Raw genomic sequence first — 23,135 nt, 5'->3', positions numbered from 1 at the left:
AGTAGAACTGCCGCATAGAGTTTTCTAGGCTGAAATCTTTACATGAGCAGATCGCCAGGTCTTTTCTCCCACAGAGTGACTGGTGGGTTCAAACCGCCGACTTTCAGTTAGCAGCTGAGTGCTTCATTGGGCCACCAGGACATACATACTGGGTTTCATTTAATCTTCAGAAGACAACTCTTTGGAGATGGATATTATCACACTTGTGAGGAAACTGAGGCACAGTAACTACTTAGGGATTAAAAAACTATCCAAGGTCATACATCTAGAAGTAGGAGAGTAGGAACAGGGACTAGAATACACACATCATGTCTTCCTGACTCCGGCCACACTTTTAACCATAATGCCACACTGTAATAGTATGTGTATAAGCAACTTTTACAGATAGATTTTAAGTATTTGTGTATAGGTCAGATTTTTTTATAACCACTTAATTGAGATAATTTACATACCATGCAATTTGCCTGTTTAAAGTGTTTAATTCAGTGCTTTGTGGTGTATTCACAGAGTTGTGCAGCCCTCACCACAGTCAATTGTAGAACATTTCGTCACCCTGAAAGCCTCTCTCCCATAGCTAGGGTGCATCAGTTGCTGCACCAAGGACATTCTAAGGTCAGGTCCTGGGTTTTCTACCAGGTGCCTTGTCACACAAGGAGGGTGGATTTAGGGCGGCCTCTTCATTTCAGTCATATGGTCATTGCCTGGAACCTTTACCCAAAGGACAGGGCCCAAGCTGACCAGATAAACCTTGTGGTCAGCTTTATGAAATTTGAGAGCATTTAAGGCCCTGGTTTTATAAAGTTGGCCAAAAATATAAGATTCCTGTAATTAATTTGAAATAGAGTTTGTTGCAATCCATATAGCACTTAAAAATGGGAAGACTGTTTTAGTAAAGTGTTGTGTACTTTTTCTGTGTTCATTAGCATGACTGAACACATGTCTATTGACTACGTATAATATGTTTACTTAAAATTAGGCCTGCTTAAGCGTGTGTAATTAGTGGTTCCATTTCCTACCCTGAGTTCGCTGTAGATGGAGAACTGCAGCCAAGAACAGCGTGGCAAAAACAAGTGAAATACCTGCATTTTAGTTTACTTTAAGGAGAGGTTTATCTTCTTCACACTTTCAAAGGCCTGATCTTATCAACTAATAATTTAATTTTTGAAGGTGCAGAGTTGTTATGGACTTTTCCCTCCAGGATACCATCCCTGCCTAGTTAGATACAATGTTTGGGGTATGGATTCAGACATTATTACTCACAGCTTGTAGATATGATCAGGCCCTCAGACTCTTCACCTTTGAAAAGAAACCACAAAGTTTCTGAAAAACCACCACCAACAATCACACCTCTCCCCTACCCACTCCCCTCCAAAAAGAAAACCACTACCAACAAAATAATATCAGTGATTCTGATTTCTTTCTTGGTAAAATCATCAAGACCAGCAGGTAGGACTGCCCTTCACTCTTTGATTTGAATGTACTGTTGAGTCAGTCGTGTTAGCTTTTTGACTATTTCCTGCCACAGAACTGAAAGCTCTTGAAAGTCAATACCAAATACTAAAATAAACTGTGTGCTAGAGGGTTACTTGTAATAACGATAAGAGCACTCATGGCTGTTCTTTATTGAGCACTTACTGGGAGCCCCTGGGTCACACTAACAGTTAAGCACTCAGCTACTAACCAGAAGGTTGGTGGTTCAAATCCATCTAGAGGTACCTTGGAAGAAAGACCCGGTGATCTACTTCTAAAAATGTATAGCCATTGAAAACCCTATGGAATGCAGTTCTACTCCAAACACATGGGGTCACTATGAGTCAGAATCAACTCAGTGACAACTGGGCTGATATACTGTGTGCCAGGCATTGGGCTAAGTGAACCGTGTGTGTTGTCACATTTAACCCTCCCAACATCCCTGAGGGGTAGGGCTTCATTAACTCCTTTACAGATAATGAAACAGGCTCAGAGAAATGAAGTAACTTGCCTAAGGACACAGTGTCAGAAAATGGTGAATTTGGGATTTCAAGTCAGATCTGTCTGATTCATGTGAATGACTGCAGTTGATTGAAACTCATATTTAAAAACACAAATGAACAAAAACATTTTGTTAGTCACTATTGGAAGTTGTTATGGCACCAACTCATTACTCTAAAACTTGATAAGAGAAAAGAATCACACGTTTATCCTTCCTTTCCTGTACAAACTGTTTCAGGGAGACTGAATAATTGATGAAGAAAGGTTTTGTTTTTGTTTTTTTAATAGAGGAATTCTGGCTAATAAATGCAGGGGGAATGACAGAATTTAGAAATTGCCATTTGGCAACCTTTGATGAAATTATGGATCTAGGCAGTAGTCATTAGGGGATGAGAAGACCGTTCAGAGAAAGATTGTTGGGGCACCTTATAATCGAGGGGCTGTGCCAAGACCACCAGAGCCCTACAGGAATGGCACAGCTGGACTCCAGGCCATAGGAAGTAAATGAATCTCCTGTGAAGCGTTCCTTCCTGAACCATCTCACCTGAATCTAATCAAGCCTTTAGCTCTAACTGCCAGTTTACAAGCAACGCAGGGGAATGACCCAATTTCTCCAGCCTATCAGTGCCCTGAAGAAAAAAGGAAGGGAGAAAGGTTGTTAAAGAATAACAGGATTTACGAGATGTAAAAACAAAATGCAGTACATAGACGTTGCTTGGATCCTGACCCAGATAGACCAACCATAAAATGACATTGTTCAGATAATGAAGACAATTTGAATATAGACTATCTGTTAGATGGCATTAAGGAATTTTTGTTCATTATGTTAGGAATGGTAGTAAATGGTGGTCATGTTTAAAAAATTGCCTGTTACAGATGCCTACTGAGATATTGATGGGTGACATGTCTTCGTTATCAGGGCTACATTTTGAAGACGCTGACAAAAATAAATGGGGCGGGGGGAGAAATGAAGACAAGCTTGCCCACTGATGATAATTGTTGAAACTGGATGATAGGAACATGTAGTTTTATTATACTCTTCTCTGTACTTTTAGGTCTGTTTGAAAATTTTCTATGATAAAAGTAAAAAAAATAAGTCCATGTGGTAAAATGTGTGACTACTCAGGGCGCAGGGTATAGTTATCTGATGACTTGAGCTCTGAGCAGATTTTGGTCATGGCTTTTGGAAGTCAGGCCTGTGAGTTTGTTGCCAGCCCACTTCTCCTTGGAGAGGTGTGTATACCCTTGGGAGGCCCTTCCTGGCAGGGAATGTCTGGAGTCAGGTCCTGACTGATGCCCCCTCTGTAATGGCAGCCTGTCCATTGTGGCTTCAAGGAGGGCAGGAAGGGTAGAGCCCAGCTCTTCTGTCAGGTGACCTGGATGACTAGTCTCTTCCACTGCCAAGAAGGCAAGATGATAGGGAGCCATCGTGTTCAGAGGTTAGATTTCAGCATCTCTGGAAGACTAATACCTTTTCTGTTGTCTTTTTCTTCAGAGGAAGTGGCATTTAGAAAGAAGAGGCTGTGCATTAAATTTATCCCTCGAGATTCAACTGAAGCTGCCATCTGTGACATTCGAATCATGGGCCGGACCAAGCAGGCACCTCCCCAGTACACCTTTATTGGGTAAGCCTTACTAACACAGATCTCATTTGATTCTCTCTGCTGAGAACCCTCAGTCACTCCTGGGAACAAAGCCCTTAGGATTTCAGTGAGACACTCAAGGCTCTGGGTGATCTGTCCCTCACCAGGCTCTCTGGCCCTAGCTTTCATTGCTGCCCCTCCCACTTATGTTGCAGCCAGTCCCAAATGCCAAGCTTTTGACCTCCCTGTGCCTTTGTTCATGATGTTTGCTCCTTCTAAGGGCCTTTCCTGCCGCTTCTTCTTCTGTATAGTCATCCTCCAAGCTCCTCTGGAGCCTTCCTGGATGCCTCAAAGCCAAGGTTTTCTCTTTGCAATGCTACTGGGCCTCAACTCTGCACCGTTTGTTTATTCACCTACTTAAACATTATGGAACACTTATTGAGTCCTGCTGGACTGAAGACACTGGATGTGGTGGTGAAGAAGGCAAACAAGGATCCTCCTCAGATGGACCTGATGTTCTAAAAGGGAGAGACAGGCAATAAACAAGAAAATAATAAGAGAGATAGTTTCATATAGTGGAGAAAACGAAACACAGCAATGGAGTGGGAGCTACTTTAGCTGGGGTGGTCAGGAAGGTGACCTTTGAGCAGAAACCTAAATGTCAAGAGGAAACTAGCCATGCAGAGATTTGAAGGCAGAGCCTTCTAGGTAGAGGAGAAGAGCAAGTATAAATCTGGGAATGAGCACGGAATTTTTGGGAGACAGAAAGCAGATCAGTATGGCTGGAGTGAGCAAGCAGGAGAAAGAATGTCAGTGACGAGGGGTTCACCTTGTGGGACATGGTGGCAGTTTAGATTTTCTTCCAAGTGTACTGGAAAGGTATTGGATGGTTCTAAGGAAGAAACATGGATATTAAATTCCTTGTACACTTTTTGGTCTGATGTTTGTCTTCCCTGATGAGCAGTGAACTGCTGAGGGCTGGGACCCTGCGTGTCTTGTTAACCCTGTGTACTGAGCATGGGGCCTGGTACTTAGCTGCTTTATAATACTAGGTCTAAGGACACTCGGGCTATCATTTTAGGCTCTTTTGATTGTAAGTGACAGGAAGCTAAACCTAGACTGGCTTAAATAAAAGGAAGAATTTGGTGGCTGATACAACTGAAGAATTCAGGAGAAGGGGCAGGATCCAGCTTCAGGTGTGGCTGGATTTACGTGCTCAAAGGACGTCACTGGAATCTACTTTCTCCATCTCTACCTCCTTGCTCTGATTCCTCTGTGCTGACTCCGTTCGTAGATATGTTCTCCCCTAGGTAGTATAGTAGCTTGCCTACTTTTCATTCAGGTTCAAGTCCAAAGAGAAAGAGCAAGTAAGAGCAAGCCTATGTTCCTGATAGTGCAAAGAAAAGTTTTGAAATGCATTCTCATCGGTCTTGATTGCTCCAACTAGGGTTGTGTGCACCCTGAACCAGTCATTGTTATCTGGAAAATGTTATTCTCTGATCAACCAGGCCTGAGCTAGAAATTAATTCAGCTCCAATGGAACTCAGGAATTATGAATGAGAGGAGTGGCTCCCCCCAAAATATACAGGAAGGAGTAAAAAAAAAATCAGAAGTGGGGTGAATGGATGCTGGACATCTGAAAGATAACAGATTTCACTATACTCAGTAAGCTGACATTTAAGTCCATCATATTAATCAGTGTGGTAGGTGGCTTTTCAGTCCCCTTGACCGTACGCCTCCTTCCCAGGCCGGGCTCTCCAGACATGGTATTTGTCACTGGATTCCCAGGGATGCATTCTCTTACTTGGCTTTCGAGGTCGGCCTCCTGGATCTGGTTCATGCTCTGTTTTGCTTCTTGTTTTGTTGAGCCCAGAGCCTCCTCTGTACTCTAAAAGCCAAGGTCTTTCATCTTATAGTAGACACAGTCTAGGCAATGGACAAGAGCTGTAGCGTTTTCTTGAAGCAGCATGGGCAGCAGATATCACGGAAATAGAGATTATTTTCAGCGTGGTTGGTACACAACAGTTTCTTTAGATTCTCCAGCTGTGGGATCTGTGTGCTGTGTATCAAGATTTTGTGATTCTTAAGAAAAGCTCTATGATCATTCCCCTCCTACATGCTCAAAAGTACTGTTTTGCCACGTTGTTTAAATTAATTATGTAAACAGGATTACAGGACTAGGAAATATTTAAGAGAATAACCATACTTCAAGTACCTTAGAAACAGCAGTTTACATACAAATAGTAGAAACCCACAGTTTAATCATGAGCTTTTGAAGTCTAATTTCAGTTATTATGTGTATTTTTAATTACAAACTATACTATTTTAAAAGATTTATTTTTTAAACAGTTTAAAACCCTAAGGAATAGATTTTTACCATGTGTGCCTTGATAATCAAAACTGGAAGCTTTTTTTCCTTTTGTATCATTTTGAAAAGATTGCTGAGTAAAGTATATTTCTATTTCATCTTGATATAAAAATTCTTTTCCAAAGGAAGACAATTCCAGTGTTATTTTTAAATAAGAAAAGAGAATTCAGTATTAGGACTCTAAAAAAAAGTCACTTATTATTGAAAATGGGCACAATTCTACATGTTACCTTGCAAGGGTTTGGCATGTCAGCTGGAGGAGACAGAAACCTCAGGTTAAGAAGGGCTCCTCTAGGGTCTGACATCCCAGAGCCCTGACTAAGATACAGTGAAATCAGAGAAGCTGACTGGAGTCAGCCATCTAATGAGACATAACGGTGGTTTTAGACTAGCTCTTGGGGTGTACTGAGCAGCTTACTGGAAGTGTCCACAGGATAAATCTGTTTTCATGTTTTGAAGAGATGATATCCCTTTATATCAGATCCCAAAGATCCAGTTCTATGGGGCAGTTGAGAAGTCGAAAACTGGATGTGGCTACAGTAACCCTGTTACAATTCCGAAGAATGTACCTGACTCAAACACTCAAGACTGTGTGGTATAAGGCGGGGCTGTGGGGAGGTTGTCTACTAAAGAGCCCAACGTGGCATCTGGGAGGCCCTTTTATGTCCATTCTTGTTGAGGTGGTTGGTGAGACATGTGCCTGGGGCGTTGTGGTTTGAAGATATTCCCCAAACACGGAGGGGTATTTGCTGACCCTGAGAATGAGGGCAACTGTAGGTAACATCTTAGCTTTAAGGGGCTGTGTCCTGAAATTATAGGTCCTTGGGTGGCACAAAATATTTGCACTCGACTACTAACCTATCCACCCAGCGGCCCTGTGGAAGAAATGCCTGGTGTGATCTTCTTCTGTAAAGATTAACCAAAACCAAACCCACTGCCGTCAAGTAGATTCTGACTCGTAGTGACTCTGTAGCGTTTCCAAGGCTGTAAATCTCCATGAAAGCAGGTTGCCACATCTTTCTCTCCATCTAGCAGCCCTGTGGAAGAAAGGCCTGGTGATCTGCTTTTGTAAAGATTACAGCCAAGAAAACTATGGAGTAGTTCTACTCTGTAACACACGAGGCTGATATGAGTCAGAGTCAACTCAGGTAGCAATGGGTTCATTTTTTTTGGTTTGGATCCTGAAACGGGAGCATGCTGTAGGGTACAGTGGGCCTGATTCTTCTCATGGTTAAAAACCAGGCATACATGTCTGTCAGCCCATTTTTACATCTGCCTCACCCTAATTACACAAAGGATTTGAAGTGCATTACCACATTAACACCTACAATGAAGTGGTAAAGTAAAAAGAATTTTAAAAAATGAGAACCAAGGAAATGTCAGTAGGGGTAGGAAGGCAAGCTCTGTGGTGGGTGAAGAAGATGGCTGTGTCATCAAGTCCTGCCTCATTGAGAGAGTCACCCTCACATTACACTCTGAACCATGACAGCCAGGGTACAAAGGGAGGTAATGTAGCTGATCTTCCACAGGCAAGAATTGATTCCCTGGTCTTTGAGTCTGTGACTCTTTTAAATGAGTTGGTTTGTTTTGTCACTCGTGGAAATGCTTTATGTTAAACAGCCCCTTAAAGATTTCTCTTTTCTCCTAAAGGGAATTGAACAACATGGGGATCTGGTATCGAATGGGCAGAGTACCAAGAAACCATGACTCATCTCAACCCACAACGCCTTCCCAGTCATCAGCTGCTTCCACCCCAGCCCCTAGCCTTCCCAGGTGAGGCCCTGCCATTGGCGCTCTGTGCGTGTGACAGAGCTATGTCGTCTGAAGTCCCCCTGTGTAACATTTTAGAGTACCTCCACGTGGTATCTGCAGCGTGTGGCTGAACAATTGCATAAGCAGCATATCTGTGGAGGAGATTTTAAAAAATTCGGTTAGAAACTTCTGTATTGCATGAATTTACAGGCCGTTGTCTATTCTATTTTGTACATGTTCTGCAGGCCCCTATAATAGCAGAATATACAATCTAAAATTGGCTATTCCAAAGACCTTAGCATGCACACAGACACATGCTTTGTAGCCAAGTAGTTGGGATCACAGGCCTTACGAAGGTGGAATTCCTTCTCTGCCTCAACCAGCAACTCATTTGAAACCCAGGAGGGTCGGTAAGTAATTATGTTCATTGTCATATTTCTTTTCCCAGTGAGCCACAAAGTATTTAAGAAATAGGTGTTTTGGGTGTGAGAGAATAGTGAGACTTCTTCAGGAGATGTTAGCTTTAATGACTATTTCCACAAAGGCACTCGGATAAGAAAACCGGCTTATCTCCGCAACTGATTTCAGCCATAATAAAGACAGTAATAGTTTCTACGTTTTTGTAGAAAGCAGATGGTAAAAAGAATCCTGTCATAAAGAACCTCTGGTACATAAGAACCTCTGCATCACCAGTAGTAAAAACCTGAAGGCAAGGAACAGACAGCAGTGATGGATTAAGTTTGAGAAAGGGATTTAAAAAGTAAATAAGTAAGAGTTGGCGAGGCAGTGTCATTTGGGGATTGACGTATGAGGAGGGTTCTAAACACATCCCTGTGGGGGTATAGAGATTGGCAGAATCTGTCAGGAATCGGGGCCAACAGCCACCCGTGCCTCCCCCTCCAGCCGCACACACACACACCCTGCCCTCAGAGAGGTGACAAGGAGAGACTTACGCTGCACCGGCTTTCTCTGCTCTGTGCCTTTCACACAGCATCCTTTGCACCCTCCTCACATCCTCCTCACTCGCAAGGACACTGCCACAATGAGCCTGCCGCTCAGAGGACTCTGCCCTTGGGGACATCCCCCTGTAAAAACAATCTGGTCTTTCTCATGACAGTTTCACAAACAAAAAGTGGTTTTTAAAGTTAACTACCCCTGGAACCACCGGAAACTTTAGAAGTGCTTTCAGTTCCACTTTGGTATGAAAAGGTATGAATAGCTATGAGCTACCCAGGGACGCAGGTGTGAGCAGCTGAGTCTCCTTGTGCTCAGGAGTGCGAGCGCAGCTTAGTTCCACCCTTGCTCGTTCTTTGTCATGGCACATGAGCGCCGTCCCAGCTGTGTGCTGGAGAACACTGCTCAGGCCCATCACCCATGGTTGGGTTCAGTGCAGGTCCATCACCTGAACTTGGGGTCAGCTCTGGTTGGGGCTCAGTGGAGAGGCCAGAAAGCTTCGCAGAGGACTGGCTGTCCTGGTCATCTGAAAGAATTCTTGTTGCCTTTAAGTAGTTATGGCTGCCCCCTCTTGACCTCATATGATCTGGAATGGCCAGAAATGGGTACCATCTCAAGGCAGGCTTTAACATACTGTTGGGAAGAGAAAGAACAGTGGTTCTCCCAGGTAAGGCAGGGAGAGTGATCTCCCCAGAAGCTTGCTGTGAGAGGAGGGTCACTTGCAGCTGAAGGTAAAGGGCCTGAGAACACCAGGCGAGTGGAGCAGGGCCAGAACTGGAGGGTAGCACATCTGAGGAAGTGTTTGTCAGACTTAGTATTTTATAACCTCTTGTTGTATAGTTTATGGTTTACAATGGCTGTAAGGAAATTGGATCAGTTTTGTTTTACTTGCCAAATAAAACAAATGTCAAAATAGTCAATATAAAATGTATTCTAATTTGGCTGAGTTAAGTCAGCCAGTATGCAGTAGGATAATTGAATGTTACGTTAATGCTTCCCAGTAAAAACCACTTGTCCTTCTCAAGCTCTCCTCTCTCACTGTGCAGGTAGTTGACAGGTAGTGTGCACACTTGTGTAAGGCTCCTCACTCCTCAGGGGTTTTTTTTGGTATTGGTTTCCTATGTAGTGTCTTAGATTTTTTTTTTTAAATGAAACTCTGACTAATTATACAAATTTCCCATTGGAGATTTGTGAAATGATGAGTATGATATTTTATTCCTTGAGGCTTCAAGTCTCTGTAAACTATCTAGGAACAGAATCCAATGGCCTTCTCTCTAGTGCTAAGCCCATGGTGATGCTTGTGTTCCTGGTCCGCAGTATCTATAGTGGGCCTGGTTTTCCAAAAGACCTCCAGTTCCAAATAATTTGCCCCCCGCCTCCATTCACATTAGTGCATTGTCAGATCCTTGTATTTAGAAAATATGGTCACTGCCCATGTGCCGCACATAGCTGTAGTCAGGAGCAGACTGTGGAGCATATGAGGCCAACGGTTGTAAAAGAGGGTGCGTTGGCTGGATTCCACTGTGGCCCCACTGCCAGCTCGAAGACCAAGCTGCCACTCGGCACTTCTGTGGTCTTGGATGAGGTCACGCCTTCTTCCCTGAGCCCTCTGGAATATGTGTTCTTTCCCTGTCGGCTCTTGTCATGGGCAGTGCTCAGAGTTTGGCTCGTCTGGGGATCTATGTCCAGCCCCGACTCCTGGCAGCCAGAGTGGCCATTCCCTGTGGCCGTCTGCCACTGCTGCCAGGGCCAGACAGCACGTCTTCCTTGCCTTCTGTGTCCACCTATGGGTCATGCTGCTGATGAAGCTGTAGTCATGAGTTCAGTCTCAGGTGGGAACTAAACAGCAGTGCACAGAGAGGGACTTTGGTCACAGTTCTAGCCTGACACATCTTCCCACAAGTGTGGGCTATTTGGGTGACACCTGGGTGTGTCGTGGGCAGAGCACAGGCAGGGGAGGTGGGCACTCCTTCACTAAAGTCCTGCTCTCCCTTTCTCAGAGCTGCCTCCTCTCTGAGCCCATGACCTCATCTGCAAAATGAGACTTATCCTCTTCACTTGCAGAGTTGATACAGGGCTTGGATGAGAAAATGTGTCTACTGCACTGCATACCACATCTGCTCTCAGCCAAAGAGAGTCATTTTCTTTCGAGAGATTAAATGCAAATCAAGCTTTTTTGAAATATGAAGTCCTGTGGTGAGTGTGATTTTCCTGAGACTGGTGAAAAGTCATACTCTTTAAATGTTACCCTTAGATCTCTGTCTCATCAGCCCACTCCCACTCGGTGCTCAGCCTCCATGGAGTCATGAAGCTAACACAGTCATTTCAGAGGGGCTGTTTTCTTCTGTCTCCTCTTCAGGGTCTTCTCACCCAGTAACCCAGTGCCGTTGACCAGTAGATTGTAGAAACCTTCCATCTGGTCTTGTCCACATCCAACTGTCTCCGCCCAACTACAAATCTGACCTTGGTGCTCCCCTGCTTAAAACCCTCAACGTCTTCCCATTCCCTGTAGAATAAAGGCCAGGCTCCTCAATAAGGCATATCAAGGCCTTGACATCCAGCTCCCCTGATTTCTCTCGTCTCCTCTCTCAGTCTCCAACCTTAAACGTTAGGCCGTAGCTGAACTGGTGGTAGCCTCCTCTCCCTTTTCTGTTTCGTGTTTCTGTGCCCTTGCTCATGTTGATACTTGTGCATCAAATGTGCCCTGCACACCTGCCTGACTCACTCCTATCCGGCCCTTAGCTTTCAGCTCAGTGACCTGTCTTCTAGGAAGCCTCCCCTGAAGCCCTTGGAACTGTGTTTATCCTGGACTCGCCTCTCTGAGCACAACTCTGTCATTATGATTCACATTGTGTTGTGATCATCTCTGTGTCTGGCTCTTCTCCCAGACACAGGACTCCTTGAAGGAAGGGACCGTGTCATGCCCCCTGTTGTCTCTCCAGCACTCAGCCTAGATCCAGGCATGTATTCACTTTGCAACAAAGGCTTCTCAAACAGCTGAGGACCCCATGCCTCAGCCACTCCAGATTACTCCCGAGTCCCCGAGCACCCTGTGGGTCTTTTTGATTATGAGAGTGATTCAAGCTTGTAGGAGATTCACAGAATGTAGAAAATAATGAAAAGGTAGAAATTCCATCTCCAGTGAGCAAATATTCATAACGTCATGTTGTGTTTCCTTCAAGTCTTTTTTCTGTAGACTTTTTATATTGTTGTTGTTGTTAACTGCCTTTGAATCAGCCCCCAACTCATGGCAACCCCAATCTTCATGACCAGTTGCAGATTGGACCATCGTGATCCACAGGGCTTTTATTGACTGATTTTTGGAAGTAGATTGCCAAGGCTTTCTTCTTAGGCTGTCTTAGGCTGGAAGCTCCACTGAAACCTGTTCAGCATCATAGCAGTACACAAGCCTCCACTGATAGAGGGTGGTGGCTGCTCATGAGGTGGATTGTCTGGGGTCAACCCAGGGTCTCCGGCATGGAAGGCGAGGATTCTCCTACTAAATCACCAATGCAACGTTTCTTACGTAGGTGATATTATATTGTGTAATAGTAGGTTTGTGTTCTGCTGGGTTTTTTTTTCCTATGTAATGTTAAACCATAAGCATATGAAATACTTCCTAAAATGTGGTCTCTGTGGACGTAGAGATCAAGTTGCTAACACCAAGGCTAGAGTGGGAGTATAGTGATCCAGCACCCTCTACTGACTAAACTTGGAAGTGGCTGGGAGCAATGGGGTGCTGGTTTCTGAGCAGTTGGCAGCAAGCCACATTCCCTGCAAATTCTCAGGACTGGGAAGGCACAGGAGAAGGGCCAATAGCAGATATTGCCTGCCTTCTCTTAACTTCCATCTCAAAAGCTAAAAAGTTGTATCCTGCCTCCATTACGTATGTTGTCACACATATTTCAAAAAATTCCCTGCCATTTTTTTGGAGAGGTCTTATTTCCAGCTTTATTTCAGACAAAAGGGGCATTTGGTGAACCTTTTGAGAGCAGATGGGTCATTACCTGAGGACCTCACAGACCTAGCAGAACTGCTTTCTCTTGCCAGAGGCCCAGAGCTAAGAGCAAGTACTTTCTGCCTGTTTCCTTCCTGATATTTCTCCTTGAAAATGCTTGTGGTAGAGCTGGATGTGGTGTCCTTTCAGAGTGGGCCAATCCCCCTCGGCCATAACTGGTGAGTTGGACACAGTGTTGGGAGCGGTTCGTGACAGAAGGCAGGATAAGATCTGGGGGAGCCCTTTCTCCTCACGATGAATCTTTACCTCGCACACATACATCTCACGCACATCTCTTGGCGGTTTCTAAGTGAAGAAGGGCTTGCCACTGCTTCCAGGAGCCTGGAGCCTCCGCGTTCCATCTGGGTAGGGGGCTGCGATGCCCCTCCATCCTCTGCCCATCGGCTTCATGCACAGCCCCTCCGAGGGCCTGGCCTGAACCTCCATCAGCAGGGTGGGGCTGGCCTGGTAGCTGAGGCACCATCCCATCCGCTCATCTCTCTGCGGGCTGGCCTCGGCTTTATACGCCAGCCTTGTGCGAGCAGACTGCAGGGTTGGTCATCAGGGTTTGCTGATCCTATGCTGTGGAACTGCCAGGGGCAGAGGTGGAGGTAGAGAAAGCCCCTTCCTGGCTTCAGCCAGAGCAGCCCTTCACTCCTCTCTCACGCTGGGTCTCACATATGAGCCTGCTGAGAAGGAAAGGTCCTGCTGCTGCCATAGCAAAGGTTTGGAAAAGCTCTGGAAGGCAGGTAGATTCACAACTGACCGAGCACCAGTACCCCAGGAGTGTGGATGGATGGATGGTTCTGTGTCACCCCAGAAAGAGGCCCTGGTGGACTGTTAGCCCTGGCTTGCTGAACAGTGGAATCATTAGCTTGATAAAGACATCAGAGGCATGCTTATCAAATTTGCAGATGACACAGAGTCATTAGGGACAGCTGAAGTGCTGAGTGACAGAATCAATACTCTGCATCTCCTCCACAGGCTAGAATAGCCAGCTGGAACCAAGAGATGAAAGGTGGTGGGTGTACCCGGAAGGGGCCCCACTGGGGTACAAGAAGTCGATTGCATGAGAACCCAACTGAGGAGCTCTGGCTCAGCAGAGGTTTGTGTGAAATGATGGGGATGGTTGTAAGTTAGGTTATGTTCAATGCAGCCTGGTATGAACAGCGGGGCGTGCCCATGAAATGGTGTTCTGCACCTGTCAGGTACACTGGGAGAGTCACGTCCACTGCCGAGCACCACCTTGTGTGCTGCATATGAGTGTGTAGAATCACTGAGTTTTCACCTGAGTAGAGTCAAGGTAGCTAGCTTCAGATATTTAAATGGCTAGTATGCAGAAGAGAAAGTAGAAATGTTTCAGCGGTGGAGAGGAGGGGTGGTAGGGATGTAGGGGGATGGGAGCTCCAGAAGACAAGACATTCATGTTTATGTGCACACTGGGCTAGGGCAGTCCTAGAAAATCTGGGACATGAGGCTCCATGGCTACACTCTGCCCTTTTCATCAGTCTGAGATGTTGAGTTGTGTGCATCGTGGTCCCAAAGGAGAAGCTGCCACCCAGAGTTCCTCCCACAGACCTCAGGCCATGGGCACATGGGCATATCCTATGACCCTTCACTGATACTGACCTTCCCCTGGGAGGAAGTGTGTCTTCCCACCCAGAGCCACAGAGCACACTGCTCCTTTCCCAGCTGGGGAGTCCTGACCAGCAACTTCTGCCTGCGAGGTGCAGCCTCCCAGGAGCTCTTCCAGGTGTCAGTCAGGGACCTTGAGCTTCCCTTATAAGGTGGTGTGGTGCTCCTCAGAATTGTTCAGTAATCTTCCGGTGATTTGTCAGCTTCCAGCAAATTGTCAGTCACAGGTTCCGAAGTATGTTTCCTAGTGACAGACATAATTGTACTTAACTTTTTGCGTGGATGTTATCAATCTGTGACAGATACTCTGGGAAATGGGGCATTTTGATTGCAGAAGATCTGTCACATGCATTTAGTCTTCCTCTCAGGGACACCAGGATTCAGTCACAACTTTTGCATGTCGATGTCAGGTTTTGAGAACATAGATCCTTGCTGACCTCAAAAATTGTTCCGTCACTCTGATCCCAGGGCTGTCATCTAAAAGGTTAATAGCTCTTCCTAAAGGAGAGAAAAATTGTGATGCAGTGGTCATATGCACCCAAGCTTGTCCCCCATCACAGCCATTGTCAGAAGCCCACAGGTACCCTGTTCCCTCCTGGCCTCCCTGACCCCACCTTCCTGCCAGCCAGAGAATCAGCTCTGCTGCTTCTTGATCAACTCACAGAATAAGTCAGAAATAGGGGATGGAGCCTTACGTCACCAGCTAGAGTCCTCTTGTCTACACTGACAGCCCTAAGTCCTCAGGCTGCCTTCTGTCAGTTTTCAATTATAAGATGGTCTTTGTAACACAGATTGCATCTGTCACCTGCCCTGTTGTTGCAGGACTTGAATGAGAGCCCAGAAGCACCCTGATCCGGGAGGCTGAATTTTCCTTTTCCCTTTCAGCTGTTTGCCTCTCACTCTGAGTAAGGCTTGTTGCTGGAGGCATTGGCCTGTGAGAAGGCCCAGCACTTTCTACTCAGTGATTAATAAATAGGAGAAGGCTTAGCCCCGGCACCCACAGAAAAACAAGGAGGTCAGTGTTTGGGAGAAGCCCAGAGGGCTAGAGGGAATTCTATTTTTAGAGTTGAAAGCTGTGAGTTAATATATGGTTCATCATCTGTAAGAAGTGCTGTGTCCTGCAGGGCTGATTCCCATGATCCTTTTTTCCCCCAAAATATGAACAAATTGTGACATGGATTTTGAACTCTGTTTCCATAATCGTGACCGATTTTGAGGTTCACTTCCATAGTGATGAGATGGTTTAGGTTTGATGTTCTGGGAAAAGAGGGCTCAGGTCTTGCTCTTCTGGCTATTACCTGTGGGACCTTGAAGACTCTGCAGGTCATGTCCAGCCATAACTATGGGCCTGGCTTTATTTAGAATAATTCGATTTCCTTTTTCGTCATGCTAAAACCACATACATTTTGTTGTTGCTGTTATTGTTGTTGAACTCTGAAGATGGGACACACATTTTCATATCTGTCCTTGAAGTGACACTCTTTTTTTAAGATGAAGACTGTAATGCATATTTTTTTGCACAGGAAGCAGCCTGAGTGGGTTGACAAGCATTAGCACCATGCATTTGAATTATCCCCACTCTGCCAGTGCTACAATCCACCCACTCCAGTCGAAGTACCAACAACCAGAGGGCATCTCAGAGAAGAACCCTCGGGAGGGGTAGGACCTGAGCACTACATCAAAGTTAGATTAGGGTCTGGGCTTCCTGGGGCTCAGGAACTGTTTCATTTAAACACCCATGCTGATGTTCTTTGTATAAAACTTTAAAGCCCTAGGTTGCCTGCCATCCCACTGATGTTTTCAGACAGGCACACGTTCTTTCCTCAGTCTGAAACCATCACTAGCTTTCTGTTATCTGACTTGCTCCCCACATCATCTGATCCTCTGCTTAATTAGCGAGTTTCCTCATGGCCCCTGAATGTCCTTCTCATTCCAAAAGCATCTCTGGGCATCTCATCTCATGCCAACCCCCTCCCATCTGAAAGAGTTCGACTGGACTCCAGAATGCTAAGGATTGGTTCTGTACACCCTCCAGACCTGTTGCAGCCCTCACCTCTTCTAGAAAGCCCAGCCCCTGTTGGTTTACCCTCTGCCTCTCCTCCAGTTGCCTGCACTGTACAGTTTGGCATTTCATATTTCCCTGTCTTTGCTACACGCACTATGTTTGGTCATACTGACTAGATTTGCTGTCTTGTTGATAACAAGGATTCTCATGTATTCTTTTTCTCTTTTAGAGCCTCAGAAAAGGCTAGTTACAAAGAAATAAGAATGATGATACCATTGCCACACTGTGTATTGAAAGTTAGCAAGTATGTTCAACTGTGTCATCTCATTTGATACAGTTAATGTTCAGTGAAAAACATGTGGCCCAAAGATGGCAAGGACCTCTGAATTCCAGATGCCTGGCACATGGTAGGCACCCAGAAAATATTTATTGCATGTATAAAGTGAGTTGGTTTAGGTGCATAGGACCAGGAATCATGCATTATCGGTCATTCTTCCATCCATCCTACTATCTGACAGAGACTTGCATCACATTTACTAGATGCCAGTCACTGTTCCAAGTGCTTTCCAAATAGTAACTCTTTTAGTCCTAATAACACAGCTCTGTGAGTTGGGTGGAAACGCTGGTGGCGTAGTGGTTAAGCATTATGGCTGCTAACCAAAAAGGTGGCGGTTTGAATTCACCAGGCGCTCCTTGAAAACCCTATGGTGCAGTTCTACTCTGTCCTATTGGGTCTCTATGAGTCGGGATCAACTCGACGGCAGCAGGTTTGTTTTTTCTGGGGTGGGTGAGTCAGGTACTATTATCATTCCCATTATAAGATGAATAAACTGAGATCAAGGAGGTTAAATTACTTGCCCAAGTTCACACACCTAGTAAGTGTCTGAGCTAGGATTTGAACTCAAATGGCCTGATTCCAGAGCCCTTGCTCTAAACTGCTAAATAGTAGCCACTCAGAAACTGCTTAGTGAACATGTAGCATTCAGACCTCTGCTTTCTAGTTATGGACAAGCTGTCTTTAGCTTGCAGAGGTATGTTCGTGGTCACAGGGTCACTGGTTGTGGGGCATTTCATTAGGGACACAGCCCACCCAGGAAGCCCAGCTGTCTTCACATGCCCCTGACCAGCAGCTTAATAGAGAACGACTTCCCAGAGTGAGCATGTGTGGGTGGGGGAGTGATGGGTGATAAGGGAGCGGGTTGTTTTCTAGAGGTTCTCCTGTTCGGAAGCCGCCCAGTCAGCGTTCACACTCTTTCAGGGAGACATGCAAACGTTGGCTGGAGTCCAGTCCACTTGAGTTGTAGATAATGGCTGAGGAAAACATGTGGAGGCCATACATGAGAGAGTCCCAGCATCACAGATCTCCTCGAATGGCTTCAAAGCTGCCGATTAAGCAGGGTTACCAGCAGTTTGATTTATTCTGGTGATTATGAGGGTGGTGTGAAAGAGACCTACGTAGTGAGGTTATTTGAATATCTTCAAAATGCTTTTGAACAGATCTGTGACTGCTTCTGTCACAGAATCAAACTTAGTTCTGGTGTCAGAGTAATTTTGAAGGCAAAATTTCATTAGAATGCAGTTTGGTATTGTTAGATATGAATGATGAGTTTAGGCTGAGCAGTACACTTTTTGATATTAATTTTTAATATGGCTTCTTGGGAAGTCAGAGCTTCTATTTAATGAAGAATTGACTATTAGTCAATACAGCTTCCACCTCTGAGCGGGCCTTCTTTCTTTTTACTCTCACACATCAGATTTTGACAAGGTATTTGCTGCTTGTAAATGTGTTATCTTTGTAATTGTGACTTTGTGAGTATCTTATTTTTCTTGGTGGTTATGATGGTTATGTGTGCTTTTTTTTTTTTTTGTGGTCTTGAGAAGCAGAGTTATAAATGTGAAATTATTTCCTACTATGCCTGGTTCTCAAGTGTATGAGGGCTCTTTGTGCAGTTGGCTTAAGCCGTGGGGTTTGGTGAAAGGCCTTTTTCAGGATTATGAAAATAGTTTTCTGTGTGTCAGAACAGATTTATCAGTTCACTTTAGGGTTGGTTTTGTGAACCAGACCATTTAAAGGAGGATATTTTACCTTTTATCAGAGTGGAAGCTGACAGTCTATTTGGAGGGAGCTCTATGGAATAGCTCATCTAGGTCTTTCAGTGTAAATCTAGTCACCAAACAAAGTAAAAATGGGAGTTAAGCCAGCGATATTTCCTGGGATTTCACTGCACCCTACTCTGTGCTGTTCTATTTCAAGGCAGGGTTTCAATTATTAATTTGGATATTTAATAAAATCCTTTGCTTGCATTAACTTTTAAAAGGCCTTTTTGAGTTTATTTGGACAGGGTTTTTGAATGGGGATAGGGTAGAATTGAACTTGAATATCCTTCTTGAGTAGCGGATATTTTATTTCTAGTTGGGTAATAATATTTGTTAATAATAATTGTTTTGTTGATAATAATTGCTATTATTAGAATAACCACAATCATCATCATCATCATCGTTATTTCAGCTACAATTTTTTTAGCATCTGGTGCCAGGCATCATATAAACACTTTATATACATTGTTTTAATCTTTATAACCATGCCATGAGGTGAATGAATGATCGTGTTCTCATTTGAACAGATGAGAATATCGAAGCCTGGAGAGACCATGACTTCCTTGAGGGCAGAGAGTTAGGACAAATGGTTTAGAGGACCCAGAATTTGAGCCCAGGTGTCAGTATCATGTCCTGCCTGCCTTCAAGAAGGCTTGGGGCCTCCAGAATTTTAGAACTCTTTACCTCAGTGTTTCCTGCAGCCAGCCGGCGTGGCCTTGGGTGGGACCAAATACAGCCATGAACTGTTCCACACCATGGTCCACATTTCACCTCCGTATTCGTCATTGCTGCATTTTGCTAAACAAACTGTTTTCCACAGCTTTTGAGATTGATTGGGCAAGAAGGCAAAAAATGCTGCCTTTGGTTCTTTGTCAGTGGGTTTGTTGTTTCTCAGCGCAGAGCCATTCATTTTCCGCCCTGCATTCTCACGCACATAGCCTTTTATGAATCTGAGTTTGGCAGCCCCGCTACTCTTGGATTTTGGAAAAGCGGATATTTTAGTAGGCTGGAAGGAGATGAAAAGCTAGCAGTGCCCATATGTTCCTTGTTTTTGAAAGTAAGGTCAGTGAGGTTTAGAGACTCTTTAAATATTTCAGTTTATAAGATTAGACTAGATCATCTGGAATGGAAGTGTGGTGCCCTAGGTCCCAGACTTTGCTTTTTACTTCATTTCTTTTATATGGGAGGTAGGTGTTTTGGCATTGCAGGGTTCAAGTGTAATAAAACTTAAATGTAGTGAATAAATACCATGATTTGGAGCATTGCTGCAGCTATGAAAGTTAGTTTCCTTTTTTTTTTTTTTTTTCTTCCTTTTTAAGTAATCGGCGACTTGAAAAATAGCAGATTGGTACAAGGATTGTAACTTAAGAAAGTGAAAACTCCTAAGCTTTAGAAGGAGTATAATCTTTGGCATTTTTCTAAGGAAGCATTTTCTTCACTCAATTAAAACTTCCAAGAGTGAGATTAGACAGCCATCCTGAAATGTGCATTTGAATAGTTTGAAATTCAACAAAAGTGTGCATTTTCAGTTAAGACAGTGCCATATTTTGCCTCATTTTCCCTTGAATTATGAAGGGTAGATGATGTGGTAGTTGTTTTTCTTAATTCCAAGACAATTACAGAAGCCCAGGTTATGAGCAACTGTCTAGGCCAGCCCCAGGTTTCAGTGAATGGCCAATGGAGGGGACTTGTTGATGTCTCACAGGAAGAGAGAGAGCTGGGGCTGGGTCTCCTCATCTCTCCTTCCAGAGCACCTAACAGTTTACATTTTTCACTGCAAGGAGATTTATAAAGGATTTTCACTGCCAAGATGTGCCCTTGGTCATCAGCATGAACTGCTAGAAGACACCTGGGGGAGAGAGGCCTGTTGTCACCACCGTTGCAGAAGGACTGAATGCCTGGGAGTAGGAGGGACACTGACCTTAACTGTTTTCCAGGGCCCTGCGCTTTTCCCACAACAGAGTGAGCTGGAACTCTGTGCCCGCTGCCACTTCCTGTCATGTACTGCTCACTTTTCATACCTTACTCGTTTCTAAATTTCAGAAGTAATTTGTCACTTTAGAGGAGGTAGTCATTAATAACCATTATTTAAAACTGTCGAGTCTTCCTCTCTGTGTGTGAGTGTCTGAGTTAAGCATCCAAAAAATTGGCCTTGTTGGTGGCAAACAGTGCCACCATATTGACAGATCAAGACTGCCCCCACCCCGACTCGCCTTCTCACGTGGGAGTTACTCCGCACCTGTCTTTAATCACCGAGAGGGTGTCGACAGAGAGTGCTTGAAGCCTGTCCTCCTGGAATTCATTAGTATTATTACCAAAGCCTGTGTTGTAAATTGTTGATTTTTTTTAACTGCTTAGAAAAAATTTTCCTTAACTATTTCATTTTAATGTACTTTAACCAAAACAACAACAGCAAAAAGATTTTTCTCATCAAACATTTTAAACAGAGTATTTCAGAAACCCTGACTTCAGATCCCATTAGGTGCAGACTCTGAGCAGTTTGTTCTACATGAGGCTGAAATCACATCTCCACACCCTTGGCTGTGGGGTGGGGACAGAAAAGGAACCCCCAAACCTTCCGATGGTGGTTAAGAAAAAGAATTGGCATTAACGTATGTTAATGCACGTTGTTATTCTTTAACGTTAAAATTCCACTAAAGTACTAATAATTACTATTAATATCTTTCAGTGGAAACTTACAGTAAAGGAGCAATAGTAGGAACAGTATTTAAGGGAAAGCTGCCGGCATGATGAGAATGCAAATAAGTGTTATTAGCCTAATGATTTTGCCGTCGCCATGGTTGTGCAGCAGCAGTGTTGTGAATATGTCATCCGGCACCCGTGAATTTGGAAAGTGTGTCAAAACACAACTTCAATTAGTTTGCTCTAATTATGGCTCTGGAGAGTTTGTAACTACATCACTCCTCATTAAAAGAGATTTTCTTATATAGATTAATGTAATATACAAAGGAAAGTTTCAAAGTTCCTGATGCCATTTGCTCCCACAATGAGCAAGCTCAGAGCAGGGCTGATGGATTCTGGGTCTCCTCCTGCCCCCCGGCCAAGGCAGGGGGCAGAGCAGGGTTGCGGAAGAGGAGGCTGCACAGCGTGGGGCTGCTTTTTCCCTCTGTCCGGTAATCAGCTTCTTGCTAAAAGTGGCCATAGCAAATGGAGCTTTGACGATTTTCATAAGAGGGTAATTGAACACATCTCAAGCTTTTAAGAGGAAATTGCTAGTCTGAAACTATCAGGATGTCCCTCATTTTTAGCATCTTAGTGGACTCTGGGGAAACCCTGGTGACGTAGTGGTTAAGTGCTATGGCTGCTAACCAAAAGGTCAGCAGTTCGAAGCTACCAGGTGCTCCTTGGAAACTCTATGGGGCAGTTCTACTCTGTCCTATAGGTTGCTATGAGTCAGAATGGACTTCACGGCAATGGGTTTGGGTTTTTTTTAGTGGACTCTGGAAGCAGAAGGATCTCTAGACCTACTACGGCCAAGTACAGTGTGTGAAGTCAGCCTTTGGTCCTGTTGTGGGGGCTTTGGAGAGGTTATGTTGAAAATTTTTTGGTGTTTGGTCATGTAGAATCACATGGCTTATATAAAACGTCAATAGAAGTCTTCATAAAGTGAAAAAGAGCACCTTAAGGAGATATTACCTCTTGTCTAAACTGATGTGTAGTTATAAATGCTATTCGTAAGCCATTGCCATTTTTAAAGAAAGACAGATTAATATTTTCTTGTTCTATTGCTGACTGTTCCCGCCTGCTGGACACTCGAACTGTTTTGCAGCGCCCACCTTTGCAGGATGCCCCGGGACGGCCACACCTTGTCTCAAGTCGTCTGTAGAGGCCAGTCATTTCCTTGACCTTTACTGCCCTCCCCTCGCCCCATTCTCCTGAGCAGGCAGGCTGCAGCATCATTGTGACTTGCCATTTTGGGGAGCTCAGTGGTGTGTTTTGAATCCAAGGAGTTAAATTTCAGAATGCTGGTTGAGTTCCCTCTCAATTTATTTGCACAGTGTAGCATATCTCCAAAACACAGCTTTGAATACTTTTTTTTTGGTCGTTAGGTATTCTTTGTCATCATTTTTTATGAGTGTAAGTGTGTGTGTGTGTGCATGTGAGTTTTTAATGAGTAACTTAACCCTTCTTAATACCACTCAGAAGCAGTGTGGCCTTGAGCAAGTTATATCATCCCTTTGAGCCTCAGTTTCCTTTTCTGTAAAATTGGGCTAAGAATAGCTTCTTTGCAGGATAGTTGTGAGAATTAAATGAGGGAACATGTGACAGTGCCAAGCCTGGCACACAGTGGGTACTCGTGCATGTTACCTCTCTGTGTTCAGGATTCATTTCAGAATTTAGTCTTAGACCTTTCTCTTGCCACCATTTGGCTCCTTTCTGCCCCAGCTATAACTTCTATCAGCAACAGTCCTTTCCACATTCTCACAGAATCAAAGACTCTGGGAGCAAGCTTCCTCCCTGCAGAGCAGGGACAAGAATTGCTGTGCTCACAGGTGAGCAGCTGTTAAGGGGTTAAGGTAGTAATCGTGTAAGTCTTCCAGGCTTTCTCCCAGTTCTGCGATAATTTGATGAAGAACTTCACCCTAATTAAATATTCAAATTAGGAGTAAGTGTCAATATGGCTTCCCATTGCCTGGAATGATGATTAATTGTATTCGAAACTCTAGTGGCCCGCTGTAATCTAAACCGAACTGTTGTTCTTGATTATTTCTGTTGCGCACTTGCCATGTTTTTGTTTTAAGATTTAAACTC

The 23,135-nt window shown here is 44.4% G+C and overlaps 1 protein-coding gene across 7 annotated transcripts in view; it reads left to right on the top strand.

The window, feature by feature from the left end:
• MVB12B (multivesicular body subunit 12B) overlaps nucleotides 1–23,135 on the top strand; it is a 181,814-nt gene that overhangs the window by 57,959 nt on the left and 100,720 nt on the right. For all 7 annotated transcript variants that reach the window (XM_023544912.2, XM_064291426.1, XM_023544911.2 and 4 more), the window contains 2 exons: nucleotides 3,467–3,596; nucleotides 7,573–7,695. In XM_023544912.2, coding sequence (XP_023400680.1) covers nucleotides 3,467–3,596; nucleotides 7,573–7,695 — 253 coding nt within the window. The remainder of the gene's footprint in view (nucleotides 1–3,466; nucleotides 3,597–7,572; nucleotides 7,696–23,135) is intronic.

This window comes from Loxodonta africana, chromosome 9 (assembly GCF_030014295.1).
Source record: "Loxodonta africana isolate mLoxAfr1 chromosome 9, mLoxAfr1.hap2, whole genome shotgun sequence".
Taxonomy (NCBI): Eukaryota; Metazoa; Chordata; class Mammalia; order Proboscidea; family Elephantidae; genus Loxodonta; species Loxodonta africana.
This window is presented reverse-complemented; position numbering and strand designations above follow the sequence as displayed.